This window comes from Protopterus annectens, chromosome 10.part0 (assembly GCF_019279795.1).
Source record: "Protopterus annectens isolate FY-2018-M chromosome 10.part0, PAN1.0, whole genome shotgun sequence".
In the NCBI taxonomy this organism is placed as follows: domain Eukaryota; kingdom Metazoa; phylum Chordata; order Ceratodontiformes; family Protopteridae; genus Protopterus; species Protopterus annectens.
The window spans coordinates 779,794,152-779,809,406 of record NC_056744.1 but is presented as its reverse complement, the minus strand read 5'-3'; the positions used below and the strand labels follow the sequence as shown (position 1 = coordinate 779,809,406).

At 36.5% G+C, this 15,255-nt stretch overlaps 1 protein-coding gene across 1 annotated transcript in view; it reads left to right on the top strand.

The window, feature by feature from the left end:
* Positions 1-15,255, top strand: part of IL12RB2 (interleukin 12 receptor subunit beta 2) — a 581,203-nt gene that overhangs the window by 209,209 nt on the left and 356,739 nt on the right. Inside the window, exon 7 of the mRNA XM_044085599.1 lies at positions 7,637-7,790. Within this exon, the coding sequence (XP_043941534.1) occupies positions 7,637-7,790 (154 nt within the window). The remainder of the gene's footprint in view (positions 1-7,636; positions 7,791-15,255) is intronic.

Here is a 15,255-nt window from a genome sequence, read left to right as displayed (position 1 = left end):
GAAAAGCTTCAGCAGTACACATCATCAAGTATTATCATTTTTCTTCTCATCACATATAAAATGCAATACAACATGCAACTTTGTGAAAAGAAAGCTCACAGAAGGCTAGGAAGGTATAACAGTGTGATAGAAAGCCCCAGCAATATATATCACTGGGTAATAAACACTGTGGCACACAGTAGACATTATATAACCTTTAGCAGTCATAAAGTAAGATAAGATACAATGGCTATGACTTTGTGTCTCTCTGTACATATCACACTATAATCACTGGGATATGTAGCCAATACAAGACAGGTGTGATCATTTGTAATAGGACTGATACCATCACTGGGACTATTCCAAAATGCTTTTGCTAAACAAAGCAAAGATGTCATGTTAGACTTCTGCTCATTTATTTATTTATTTATTATTTATTTTACATTTGTTGACCGGGCTAGTCTAACTGGATACATGTCCATTTTCAGTAGAGGCCCGGGGAGAAAAGCTCCACAAAACTTATAAGATATATGAAGAAACATATTAAGAAACATACGAGAATACATACATAGATACAAATACATACATGCATACAAGCATATAAAATAATAAAAAAACAGATCAAATCCGAGATACAAATAAAGAAAACTGACATTAGCAGAATGTTACATCCTTTAAGTAACAAATTAAAAAAAAAAAAAAAACAGTTTTAAAAGTTAGTCATGGCTAATAGTAGTCATGACTAGCATGATAAGTCAATTAGTAATAAAGGTTAGGATTTAGTAAAAATGTAAGATAGTATTCGATACTATGAGGTCAGAGAGTTAATCAGGATTGGTACAAGAACATAACCAGTGGTTAGTGAAGAAAAGTCTTAGGTTAGTTTTGAATAGTTGAAGAGAGGTCTGAGCAGTTAGGTCATGTGGTAAAAGATTCCATATTTTACCCACAGAGTTAGAAAATAAAGGGTCACCAGCTGAGTTTTTTGATAGGGTAGTGAGGATCAATAATTTGTTTGAGGAGCATAGATTCTTCAGGCTCTTATATGGCATTATGAGGGTGGAAAGAATTGGGGTGCTATTGGGTTGATGTAGGGCTTTGTGAGCTATAGTGAGTTGGTTAAATTGTAGTTGGTGGGGGAGTTCAAGCCAACCTAGTTGTTTAAGGTTCTGACAGTGATGAGTTATATAGGGAGAGTTTGTCGCAAATCTGGCTATGTTGTTATATGATTTAGAGAGTTTGTTGAGGTTATTTTTGGAAAGATTGGTAAATATGGGGGAAGCGTATAATAGGGTAGAGATTAAGTGAGTTCTGGCTGTTGTGGTTCTGGCTTCTAGAGTAAGGAAAGGTTTGATTATGTATAGGGATCCGAGTTTTCTGTTAATAGTCTTAATAGTATTATTTATGTGTGTGTCAAATTTATTTGGTTATCAATAGTAATACCTAGGAGTTTAGTGGTGGGGTCTGGGGAAATGATGGTACCATTGCTGGATAAGAGTGTGAAATGTAGAGGGGTGGAGAAGTGGGAGGGTGTGAAGAGCAGAAGTTTGTTTTTTTGGGGGGTTGAGGAGAAGACAGTGGTTAGAAAACCATTCTTCTATTGTGCTAAAAGCTTTTTGTGTAAGAGTATGAAGTTCGTTTTGGGATGTACCTGAACAGATGATAGTGGAGTCATCTGCGTATTGAATGCAGGTAGAGAGTGGGGTAGAAAGATGAAGGTCATTTATGAAAATGGAAAACAGCAGAGGACCTAATATGGAGCCTTGGAGAACACCTAGGGAGGTAGGAAGGAGGTCAGAAAGATGGTTTTGCCAGAGAACTGCCTGTTGTCTGTTTTCAAGGTAGGATGTAAACCAGTTCATGGCAGGAGTGTCAAGTGAGAGGGACTTCAGTAGGTGGAGGAGAAGTTGGTGATTAACCATGTCGAAGGCTTTTGATAGGTCGACAAAGAAAGCAGAGGAAAGGTGATTTTTATTGCGATTATTGTTGATATAGTTAGTAAAGGATAACAAGGCTGTGGTGGTACTATGAAATGGTCGGAAGCCGTGCTGATAGTTTGCTAGGAGATTGTGGTGGAGTAGGTGGTTTAGTAGTTGTTTGTGGATACACTTCTCCATTATTTTAGCAAGAGGCGAGAGTAGGGCTATGGGGCGAAAGTTGGAGAACTCAATGGAGTTGCCACCTTTATGGAGAGGAATAATGTATGAGATTTTCCAGATAGATGGTATTGTGCCTTCTTTTATGGTTCTATTGATTAATAAGGAGATGGGATAGGCAATAGCTTTGGCTCCTATCTGGAGGAATTCTGCAGGTAGTTTGTCAGCTGAGGGGGTAGAGGGTTTTAATTTTTGGAGTAGGGAACAGATATAGGAGGTAGGTATAGGTTCAAGGTGGAATAATGGGGGAAGTGTGGAGTTGGAATCAGAGAGTTTAGAGGTATCAGGGGTTAGATGATTAGCTAGATTTAGTATAGAGGTGGTAAAGAAAGAGTTAAAGTCATTTGCTGTTTGTGTAGGGTTATCAGGGTTGGATCCTAATGGATTAGGTGTGGGTGATTTGCCTGGTGATAGCAGTTTGTTAATTGAAGCCCAAAATTTTTGTGGTTGTTTAAGGGATGATTGCTGTAATTGGATGAAGAAGTTCTTTTTATCTTGTAGAATTGCTTTTTTTGTTATGTTTCTTAGTTGCCTAAAGGTTTGGTGTTCGGAACTATTCTTTGTGTAACGCCATTTTGCCCATGATTTGTTTTAAAACTTTCACTATGTTTGGATCTGATGATGTCAATATATGTAGTCCCATGACTGCATATTTGTACATATAGTTAATTTGAGAAGGCCTATACTTCCTTCAGACAGGAATAGGTAATCTTGCTATGCACTGATCTTTATATATCATTTGATGAGCTTAAAGCATTTTCTTGCTTTTGTGTCCAATTGATCCAATATTTTGGGAGGCTAATCAATCACCCCAAAACTGTAAGTCAGAGCAGGAACAACAAATTGATTTGTAGTTTGAACTTTATCCTTAGATGTCAAAGCAGTTTTCTATTTTAGTTTTAGACTTCTGAAGTATTCTTATTGAGCTTTATTCTCAGTTGTTAATTTATTATTGCAGACCCTCCATCGGTTCCCAAATATTTATACACTCACTGTTGCTCAAGTTATTTTATATCATATTCATGTCCCAGGTTGATATTTTCTTTGTGCTGCCACTTTCCTTTTTTTAAAATGCTGCTTTTGCACATTTATCTAAACCACATGTCATTTTTTTATCATCTGAAAAAGTTGTAACCATGTGTAGTTGTGCTTTCAACTACTCATCTGATGAACTATACAATTTAAGTCATCCACAAAAAATAGGTAAGAAGTCTTTAAACAAAGGTGGCTTCTAGCAGCCAAATTGTATCAATAGCCTAACCTGTTAGCTTAATGATTAAGGTCAAGACAAAACACCAGCAATGACAAAGACTCACCCTGGAATATCCTCCTTTGAATGTCTATCCCTGGGATAATTATTTGCCCTTTGCAATGGCTCATTTGCAAAGTGGTTTGCCACTGTTTCATGGTCACTGTAATGTAGCTGATCAGTGTAGAGTGCATTGCATACATCTGCAAGCATTCTTTTATCCATGAACGTGGGATGCTGTCAAATGCTTTTTTGTAATGTATCCATGGCATATTTAGATTCTTCCCCCTTTTAACAACTGTCTGTTATGACTTTATTTAGCAACAAATTACCTGTTGTTTCTCATGGTCTTCTTTTATTACCTTTTTGTTATTTTGCCATAATTGATTTTTTTTCTAAATGACTATAAACTCTGCATCATTTTCTGAATATAATTTGTATACTATAGAAAGGCAAGTTATCAGGCTATAGTTCTTAGGATGGTGTGCAGGTTCATTCTAAAGGATTTTATTTCTTGTTGTTAACCAGGTTTGTGTCTGTTCAGGATGAGAATTAAAGTAATTCTTGCTCAGGGCTAAATCTTTGTGCAAATGTGTTAATACATTTAACTAGTAGTTAGATAAAGTATCTGGGCCTAGGATTTTCCACTTAGGAGCTTTTCTTAATTTTGTCTCAGTATCCCTGGCTGTTATTTCATCCCATTTCATATCCTCTATATTAGAGATTCTTAATGTTTCTTTTAATTCTTCAACAGGGTCTTCATAAATATTTCCACAAAATGTACATACTTATTCTTTTTTGGTGATGTTTCTATTGCTTTTACTTTGTTTCCCAGTTTTCTTTTTGGATCATTAATGAATTGCCTATTTTGTAATTTTCCTTTATATTTGTCTACATATCTGTTTAAGTTTGCCTGCCTGTGCTGTATATTTAATTAATTATTGGAAACAGGGTGTTAGAAATCTTGGTCTGTTTTGATACTGTGCGTTGCTTTTACTATGTCTATCTTTCTAAGTATTTTTGATTATCTGTTCCATTTTCTACATTCTTCTAGCAGTGATAATTATTGTCTTAATTGCTTTTTAGTTTTTTTTTCCATCTGATGCTTCCATGGTGGCATTCAACTCATTCCTATCCTTTCCTTTGTTATTCTATGCTTTTGTGGTAACACTTTATCCATTATTAGTCTAGTTGCACAGTAATATATATATTTATTTCAGTTATATCCATGAATTTCTCTTAATAGCCTTGACTACTGTGTTCATCTGTTTTACCGATCCTTTAACATTTGGTGTCTTATTTACTGTGTATAATCTATTTACTTCCATCTGTCTTAATACGTCTCTCCATATTTATTAAACTAATCTGGTCTTTGTTTAGATCATTTTCCTCTAGACTGAGAACACCTTCTTTGATCTCTGTTTCCTGTGAATATTCTACAGAAAGTTTCAGAACATCTTCCTTTGAGATATCCTCTTGAAATGCATCCTGCTTCATCTGTTGTTCCTCCATATCGGAACTCATTGGCTGACTATATCTGTACCACATTTGCCACTATTTCCTCTTCCCTCCCTTGCTGTGCAACTTCAACTGGACATATGGGTCTCCTACAGAAAGCTCCAGAGCATCGCCTTGTGGCAAATCTCCAGCCCCATCTGCAACTCCTTAATCTGAAGATCCACTGTTCCATCATGTCACAATGTTACCTGTGTTGGGGACCTCACACTACACCTTTCACTTTGCAAATAATCCATCACTTCAGTTACTATTTGTTTAACTTCTACCTCACTAAACTTCTTTTCTGTATTCCTCCTTTCTGATCCTATTTTTGTATTGTGAAATTTTCCATATCTGGGTGCCTTTGACTGTATTTCTCTTCAAATATCCTTGGAGCTACATTTTTTGTATTGATTAGTTTGGCTTTCTCATTTGCATATATACGGCACCATTTAATACCTCTTTTTCCTTCAAATGTCCATGTTTCATTTTGTACCTTTCAAAAAGCTCTCATTTTATTTCTTTGCTCTTTATCATTTCCTTTGTTGTTTCTTTTTACAGTTGGTCCAAAGTTTCTTTGTCTATATATATTTTTGTTGATCTGTTCTGTTAAGGAACATTAATTTTTGTCCACAGCTTTTGACAGTTTTTCTGGTGCACGTATTTTTCTTTCCTCTAATTTCTCTGTTATTCTTGCTAAATATCCTCTGTCTGGAAATTATGGACTTTTTGCTTAATAGTAACAAAATATAATTACTTCCTTATCCTCAACAGTCTACTTTGTCACCTCTATGTCTCTTTTTTGGCTTCTCTTTTTATGCATTTTCTGTAGACTACTTTTTCCTTCTATCAAAGTGGGTCCATCCTCCCCTGACCCCGGCCTAACCTTGTAGTAAGAATGTTTCCATGATCCGAGGATTCTACATTGCCTTTTTTGCCTTTTTTCCAGTCCTCATGCCAGTGCGTACACCAGTAGTAGGCACATTTTTTCCTGGGATCTGCTCATCCAGTCTTCTTTTTTTCTGTATGATATATAAAATACAATCTATGCAGCAGTATAATCTTAGTGAGATTTTGTAAAAACAGAGCCCACCATGTGAAAGTACTCACTAAGACCTGAGAACAAACTCAGTTCCAGTAATACAACAATATTACTCTCCTTTAATTACTGAGTTCATCTCTCCCTTCTGACTGGTATGGCACCAGTATGGTTGCACCAGTGTGTACATATACTTTAATTTTGCATGCTTTTATGTAATGTAAACAAGTTCAATATGCTACTGTATATAATTTTTTGATAGTCCACTGCCAAAGATGATGGTAATGTTTAAAGTTACCTGGGTTAATTTACATTGTATCTTGAATTATATTGTGAAAATGGAGCTTTTCTCCATGGGCCTCCAATGAGAATCGTTTCTCCACCCAGTTAGACTTCCCAGGTCATCAATTGAAAAGTAAAATAAAATAATAAATTGTTTATATTCCTTATCTGCACTTCTTAGAGAAAGTTCATTCTTCACACCAACCCTTCCTTCATGCCAAAAGTTGCTACTGATACTGGGCTCAGTCAATATTGCAACATTACAATGAAGGAGGGGATTTTTGACTGTATGAATCTGCACACTCAGATGAAATTTCATGCTGTTAGAACTAAGGCTACCCACAAAGGCAGACATCTGTTTGGTTCCCATTGCAGGATAGAACTGGATCAGAATATTTCTAAGATTATGACAGCAATGTGATTCTCTGACTATATTCTGTCACTGCTATAATAAATACAGTCTGCTTCTTGCTGTAATGCTGAAGGCTCAAGCAGGTGCTATAGCTACATTGTTTTTTTTTCAGAAATACAGCTCTGGATAATGCCTTTGCAGAGATACTTGATCTACTCTCAACATCTCTGCAAGGCACTATGAGTGGAACATGATATCCTAGTCCAAGTCTTCTTTTAAGGCCTACATAATAAGGGGTATAGGGACATCAAGGAGAATTGGCTTGGACTCTCTCATTCTGTTATGAAGGATGGCCTCCTTTTACCTGACACAAACATTATGTACTTACCATAATGGTAGATCTAAAAGACCATGTCTATCCTACATAAAATACTCACTTTATTTCCCCCACATCTGGTGTAGTTGGTCTCATATCTCTTTCTATAAATTTTGTGACATCTTCTCTTGGTAGACATCAGATCTAGAGATGCTTGGCACTGTGGTGCATCATTGGATAATGAAGGGTTTTTCACAGCCTGGTAAACTTTAACCTTTAACAGTTTTAACATGGGTCGAGATAGGTGTTCACCGCTATTGCCGAACTGCAAACCTTGCCCCTATCTCGACCCATGTTAAAACCCGTTCCTAGGCTTGCTTTTGAAGTTTGACATTGCCATGTTTAACTTTTCATGTTCGAACATAGTGCAGTCGATGGAGTTGGATTTGAAATTATGATAGTAAATCATAGAGATATATCTCTCTCTCTCTATATATATATATATATATATATATATATATATATATATATCAACATTTAGTTTATTGACTTTTTCTGGTTAAATTTTCTGAGGTCGACTTATGGGCTATTCGACTAAAGTGAGTAGACCCATATATCTGTTACTGTATATATAGTAACAGGCAGTTATATGCATGAATTATAATATGAACTGTTCTAAAATGCTTATTTTATTCTTTTAGTTTTGTTCTAAAGTGTTAGTGTTGTAAGATGCTAAATTGTGTTTTTTTATATAAAAACTCCAAAGGAAGAGGAGTTGATTGAAAGTCCTCGAAAACATGACCTGTATAATTTGATGCCCTTCACATGGTATGAATTCCAAACCTCTAGAAGATTCCAGCGTGAAAAAGGCCTGTGGAGTGACTGGAGTAATTCATATATTACCAGAACACCAGAAGGAGGTATGCTTTTTATGATAGAACAGGTATGAAAACATATATAAAATGTATTCTGCTTTTAAAATGATTGTTTTCTTTGCATTTTGTATACAGATAGTCTTACCATCCTTTTTGCACTAAATAAGATGGGTTCCCAACCCTCCCAAAAGTCATCTTGAACACAATCACAATAAACTATTACCCTGAGTACATAAACCATTGATCCACAATTATTCAAATGGTAATAGTTTCAAGCAAACACACACCACACAAAAAGTCAAATATTTTCAGGAAACAAATTTCCGGCACCTCTACACCATGCTTACTTCATTATTCTCATTCCATAGCTGCTGCATGTCTGAGAAAGAGCACTAATCAAACAAAAACGTTCTTTTCTACGAGAAACCACACTCTCAGAGTAAGAATGATAGCTCATCAGTAATGCAGAAAACCATCACTGCAACGTGCAGGAAACAACGAATGGTGAGGAGGAAAAGCACTACTTAGCATCCCAGCTGTAGGGAACACACAGCAAGCAATCCAGATTTAAGTACTTAAAGTTAAAACAATAAAACAAATGTGTCTGAAATAGTGAATATCATTTTATGCACTCACATCTTTAATCTATGCATCTGGACAATGCATTGATAACTTTATTTAGAGACACAGAACTAACTCTTTATTGGCAGATATTACCCAGTCAAAAGCTATATCACATAAAACCACATTAGTTGCTACCTCACATAATACTTCATTCATATTTCTCAACCTACCATTTCCAGAATGTGGATTACCTCTCGTAGTGTGGAATAAACATAGGATGTTTAAAATATTTTATACTTACAAAAAGTTATTTTGACAAACTAATATGACAGTTAAAAAAATTCTTAAAACTAAATGTGTGACAGACCCTTTCAATGTGGAACATGAGAAATGTACTTTTTAAGACACAAAATGAGGGACGTTCCTCACTATGGGGTACACTTGAGAGGTATGATTTCATACCATCTACAAATGAAATGTATACATCAGATATTACAAGTTGTAAAACACACATGCACAATTGCACATCTTTTATACACACATTTACCAAAACCTCTTGTTACTGCAGTTAGCATTAAACAAATCCTTTCAGTAAAGCATTTCTGCATGTGTCGTCATACTTTATTAAAAGATCTCACACACCTACTGGAATAAACTGTCTCCAGAAATGCTGAACTTCATCTGTGTTTACTGGCCTAGACTGCAGTCCACCTGCTTGCTGTGACCAGGACTGATTTACACCTATGCGGGCTGTTTTAACACTTAAGTCTTCAGTGGGAAGCATGACTCATAAGAAATGGTTCTGACATTCTTCCCACGGTACAGTGGTGACATCATTACTTTCATTATTAAGCACTACACAAATAAGTATCTTTTAAAAAGAGCACTGCTTATTTGGGGTATTTTATTCACATGATTTATTGTTTAATTTAGCAATAACCCATGACTGGGCATGGATAATGTAGGATTTAGCCAAGGTTGGTATGGTTTAATCATGAGGGTAAAACCAAATTGATTAAACAGAGCCACCCATGGATAAATCATGGGTTACCCACACACAAGAGTAGATTATTTCTATAATGCAATGACATTATTCTAGTAAAAAAGTCTTATGTTTTCTAAATTATGTCAAATAAATAGACTTTAGTGTTCTTCCACTGGCTTCTGATAGTCTGGGATACGTAAGATATGTACTAGTTATGCTCAGTACTGTCTCTACCATTACTTTAAGGCAGTAAGGATTATGCATCGTCTGTGTAGGGTATCTGTCGATAGTTTAGGTTTTTGCAGAATGTCTAGATGTTTGCCTCATAATGTTGGTCTGTTCTTAAAAAAAAAGCTGTTGTTTTGTATCAAAAATATTCAGGAATGCAGTCACTATCTAATGCCAGATGAGTTTCTCATTTCTACTGATACGCCATAGAAATGCTTCTGGTGGTGCTGCCAGCATCGATAGCCACGATTTTTTATAAACATTTAAGAGATTAATATTATGGGGAATTGTATCATATATATATATATATATATATATATATATATATATATATATATAATATATATCTATATCTATATCTATATCTATATATATATATATATATATATATATATATATATATATATGGATTCCATACACTAGATTGAAGGTTCACAACTTCAAAATAGTGTATGGAATGCACACTGCAGCGAAAGTGCACTTAATCGAAAGTGCACTTACGCGAAGTTCAGTACAACGAATGGGCGTTGTACTGAACTTCTGTGCAGTACTCACAGACCTTAGGGTTAGGGCACAGGTCATGTTAAGGCTATCCCCTCACCATGACCCATGCCCTAACCCTAAGGTCTGTGATGACTGCAGTGCAGTGAAGGACATAGCAATGTCCTCCACTATGGTGCGATAGTCACGAACTTTAGGGTTAGGGTATGGGTTAGGGTAAGGGGATAGCTTTACTAACTATCCCCTTACCCTAACCCATGCCATAACTGTAAGGTCTGTGAGTATCGCACCATAGTGGAGGACATAGCTTGTTTTTTGATGTCCTCCACTGTGCTGCGGTACTTTCGGGGAAGTGCATTTTCGCGGAAGTTCACTTTCGTTAAAGTGAACTTTCGCGTAAGTGAGGCTTCCTATTACAAGTTCGAAGTTGTGAACTTTTGTTCTTGTAATTGGAATCCATATATATATATATATATATATATATATATATATATATATATATATATATAATATATATAGATCCACTTTGAATCATCGACTGTTCAGAACATCGACGTTCTAATCATCAAGATCATAACATCGATGTTCAGAACATCGTAGGTTCAAAATAAACCACACAAAAACAAAAACACTTACAAAAACTATTTTATGAATGGGGGCTTCTCCCCCATGTGGGGGTCTGTGCCCCCCACACCCCCCCCTACTTTAATATTCCGACTCTGGGATCGCACTACAGTGGGTTAAGGGAAATCTCCCATTTACCGCTATATGCTGTAGCGCTAAATGGGAGATTTCCCGTACCCTACCTGCAATGCCAACACTCAGATGGCACACACACACAACATGCAGGGAACCTTGCTGCCCTGCATACACACCCAAAATTCTAAAATTGTACTTACCTGGCACTTCCACTTTAAACCTTCGATGTTCTGAACATCGATGTTCTAGTTTTGATGATTAGAACGGCGATGTTCTGAACATTCGATGATTCAAAGTGGATCCACATATATATATATATATATATATATATATATATATATATATATATATATATAGATATATATAGATAGATATATATAGATATAGATATAAAGAGATTATAGATATATCAATACATATATAGACAGATATAGATATACACACACACACACATATATATATATATATTTTTTTTTTTTAAGTTTAAATATATGTAACTATATATATATATATATATATATATATATATATATATATATATATATATAGATATATATATATTAGTTTAAACTCGACAGTTAGTAGTGCCGAGAATGTGAGTTAGTCTGAGTTCTCTATATGGGGAATCCCATTTACAGTGAGCATGCTGACTGGACTGTCTAATCAGCATGCATGTTTTTGAAAACTGAATTACTCTACTAGACAACAGAGAAAGACACAGTTTTTCCATAGAGGTACTTTCTTTTAAAGTATCAGGGAAAGCTTTTAAATATTATTTTAATTTTTTTACAAAAAGAGGTTTTGCATCAAGCTGAAGTGATCATCGCTGGAGAAAGGATAGCATGGAAATTCTGCAGAATTCTGTGGATGTATGCTTGATCAGTCCAGCTGCTCTACAGTACATCGGCTGTACATGTTTCTGTCAGTATATTGAATACAAATTATCCTTTCTTGCATAATTTTTGCTAAAATATATAATTAATACTAGTCATGAGACACAACTGCATCACAGTGCAAATATTACAGCATTACACAAAACATTAGACATGCTTTTTCTTCTACATTAGTCATTAGCAAAAACAGACTAGTAAAGTTGTATAAATTGAACTTATCATAACTGTTGATGTTCACATGATCACTCCTGCAGGAGCCTTAGTTATATGGGTTATATCCTGCCAAAGATATAACAGCTAACCAGCTTCCACAGCTTCAGGGCACCTTCCATGCGCCCAGTCTATCAAGTAGCTTGAGCTGTACTGACTAAAAGACAAATCTGAGTGCAAATCCCTTCAGAGCATTCATGTCAGCAATGAGAGGGAGGCTGAGCCTTGAAAGGACAATGCTAGGAACACTAAAAACAAATGTCCACACCCTGGCATAAAAACACACTCAAAAACAATGGGGGTGGAAGGAGGGAGTTGCTAGTGCAGCAGTGATCATGCTAACATCTACTGCTGTTATAAGTTCACAACTGTACTATGTTCACCATATTGATCCCTGCTGAAATAGTCTTAGCTATATGAGTAAATTATCCTCAAAGACAGCAAACACGGATGGAAACACTCGCCACTGCAGAGACCAGTCTTACGCCACCAAACTGGATAACAATCTTTTATTAAGCACCAAATACTCTAAAACCATGAACGCTTTGGTAAAAACATACACTGCGTTTTCATCACACATAGACTTCATCAGATACTGGGTATCTGATGAAGTCTATGTGTGATGAAAACGCAGTGTATGTTTTTACCAAAGCGTTCATGGTTTTAGAGTATTTGGTGCTTAATAAAAGATTGTTATCCAGTTTGGTGGCGTAAGACTGGTCTCTGCAGTGTTTCCATCCGTGTTTGCTGTCTTTGAGGAGAGTTCGTAGTTATTTGGCAGTTCCTGTGGTCGTGGTTATATGAGTAAATTACCTTAGCTAATTATATTTGGGGGGTGAAAGGAGAAGAATCCAGGAGCTTCTGGAAAATGGTCCCAGCAACGCTTGATCTAGACCTAGAGAAGGATATGCTTATAGTGCTTTTTAAAAGTAGGTGCAGAGGACCAAGTAGCAGCTTCTAGAATTCATCTAGAATCCAACCCTTTCCAAAAATCCAAAGATGAAGCCAAAGCCCTGGTAGCATGAGCCTTGACCCTACCTGGTATAGTTTTATTATGGTGAGTATAATAAAAGGTAATAGCCTTAAACAGACATTTGAAATAGTCTGTATTGAACACAGTTAGTCTCTTCTTATTATCTTCACAAGAAATGAACAATTAATCCAAAGATCTGAAAGATTTAGTTCTGTCAATATATTATCTAAGTAATCTGTGGATATCCAAGGTATGATGTGTCTCTTTTCCCTCATTTTTCTGTTCAGGAATGAAAATGGGGGATGAATAGTTTAGATTAAAGTTAACTTAGATACCTCTTTAGGCATAAAAGAATGATTAGTTCTCAGAAAGCCTGGCCCTACTGAAAATGAGATAGGGTTGACTCACAATAACAACCTGCAACTCAGACACCATTCTTGCAGAGGTCAGATCAATCAGTAAAAGTGTTTTCATGTTAAGAACCTGAAGTCAGTCAGATTAGCTGGTTCAAATATAGCAAGAGTTAGATTCTGTAACACAAAATTAAGATCTGAAGGAGGGGGGCACCAGTTTCCTTGGAGGCTTGTTATGCAAAACCCATTTTAAGAATATTTTGACATGAGACTGCATTGAAAGAGGAAGATCCATGAGCAGACATGCTGAAATTGCTAAAAAAATGAACCTTGATAGAGGAATAGTAACTCACAGAAGTATTGTAAAACCAGAAAATAACCAATCCTGAACGGGTGTTGGTTATGTTATTGGCACCAAACTAGAAAATCTTTTCCATTTGCTAATACAAGATTTTCTAGAAGCAGTCTTTCTTACATCCGTTAGTACCTGCTGCATGTCCTCAATAAACAGGTTCCTAAAAGGAATTAAGACCTTTTCATTAAGGCTGTCAACTGAAAATGATTGATGTTGGGGTGTATGAAACACCTCTGTTCTTGTGAGTAGATCCATTCAGTGAGGAAGTTTGTAGTAATTGCCCCTGGCCATTTCCAAAAGAGAGGTGAACCACCTTTGCCTGGGCCAGAAGGTAGTCACAACAATAACCTTAGAGCATTCCTGCCCAAGGAAAATAAAGGCATCAGTCTTCCAGGCTTCTTGCATGTAGTCCTGGAACCGAATCTGGCCAGCTGATTGCTGAGAGAGGACTCAAAGTGGTCTGTTTGAGGAGCTCTCCACAGGTGGATCAAATCTTGGAAGACCCCCCCCCAATATAATTTCCATTTTTGAGGGTCTGCCCTGGTCCTGCTCAGCTTGTGTGCCACACAGTTTTGATCTGATGGAATGTAGGGTATCTGTACAGTGAGACTGTGCTGTGAAGCTATATAATAAGCTAACATGGCTAGTCTGTAAAGGGAGTATGACCTGGTTCCCCCTTGCTTATTGATGAACCGCATGACTGTGGTGTTGTTTGTTACCACTTGAAAAGTCCCAGGGACCAAAGATGGATCAGAAAGTTGAGTGCATTGATTGGGACTAGCATCTCTTTGATATTTATGTGCTTGCATGTATCCTTGGCATCCCACACCCTCTACTCTTTCATTCCTCCTAAAACTGTTCCCCAAGCAAAGACCAAAGCATCTGTGGTGACTGCTTTGGAGCAAGAAGGGAGAAGAGGAGGCCCGGATTTAAGGATATTCGCTGTCTCCAGCAAAAAAATTTTCTTCTGACAAACCTCAGCACTGGGATTTCAAAAGATAAAGGGTATTGATGCTGGGACCAAACAGATTTTGGGTATCACTGTATTTTTCTCAGGTAGTGTCTTGCCAGAGGTGCCATGTGAATCATAGATTCCATGAAACCCAAAATCCTACAGTATTCCTTTGCAATGACCGAAATCTGAGTGGAAAACCTTACAAATAAATCTAAATAAAGATCTATTTTTTCCTGTGGAAGAAAAGCTCTTTGAACTGAGGTATCTAGCTGACATCCCAGGAACCCAATCCTGTGTAAGGAGTCAAGATATACTTTCAAATGTTCTCTTGGAATCCTAGTTTGTGTAAGAGATCTCTCATCCAAGTGAGATAGGCAGAGAGAGAGAGAGACTCCTAACACTGAAAAAGACTCTGCAAATTGTCCAAATATGGAAACATGTGGATACCCTGTAGCTTGCAATGAGCTATAACTGGAGCTAAACACTTTGTGAACACTCTTGGTGCAGCAGATAGTCCAAAGGATAAGGCAGAGGACTGATAATGTGATCCAGACATACAAAACCTTAATAGATGTCTGAAGTCTGGATGAATAGGAATGTGATTATAAGCATCTTTTAAGTCAAGTGTAACCAGGAAACTTGAAAAAGAAAGAAGGGGTAATAGGTTGTGAAGTGGCATCATTTTGAATTTGGGCATTATCACAAACAGGTTTAGGGAAAAAAGATCCAAAACTGGTTTCCAAGTACTTTCTTTCTTTGGCACTAGGAAAATCTTTAAATAAAAACCCTTCCCT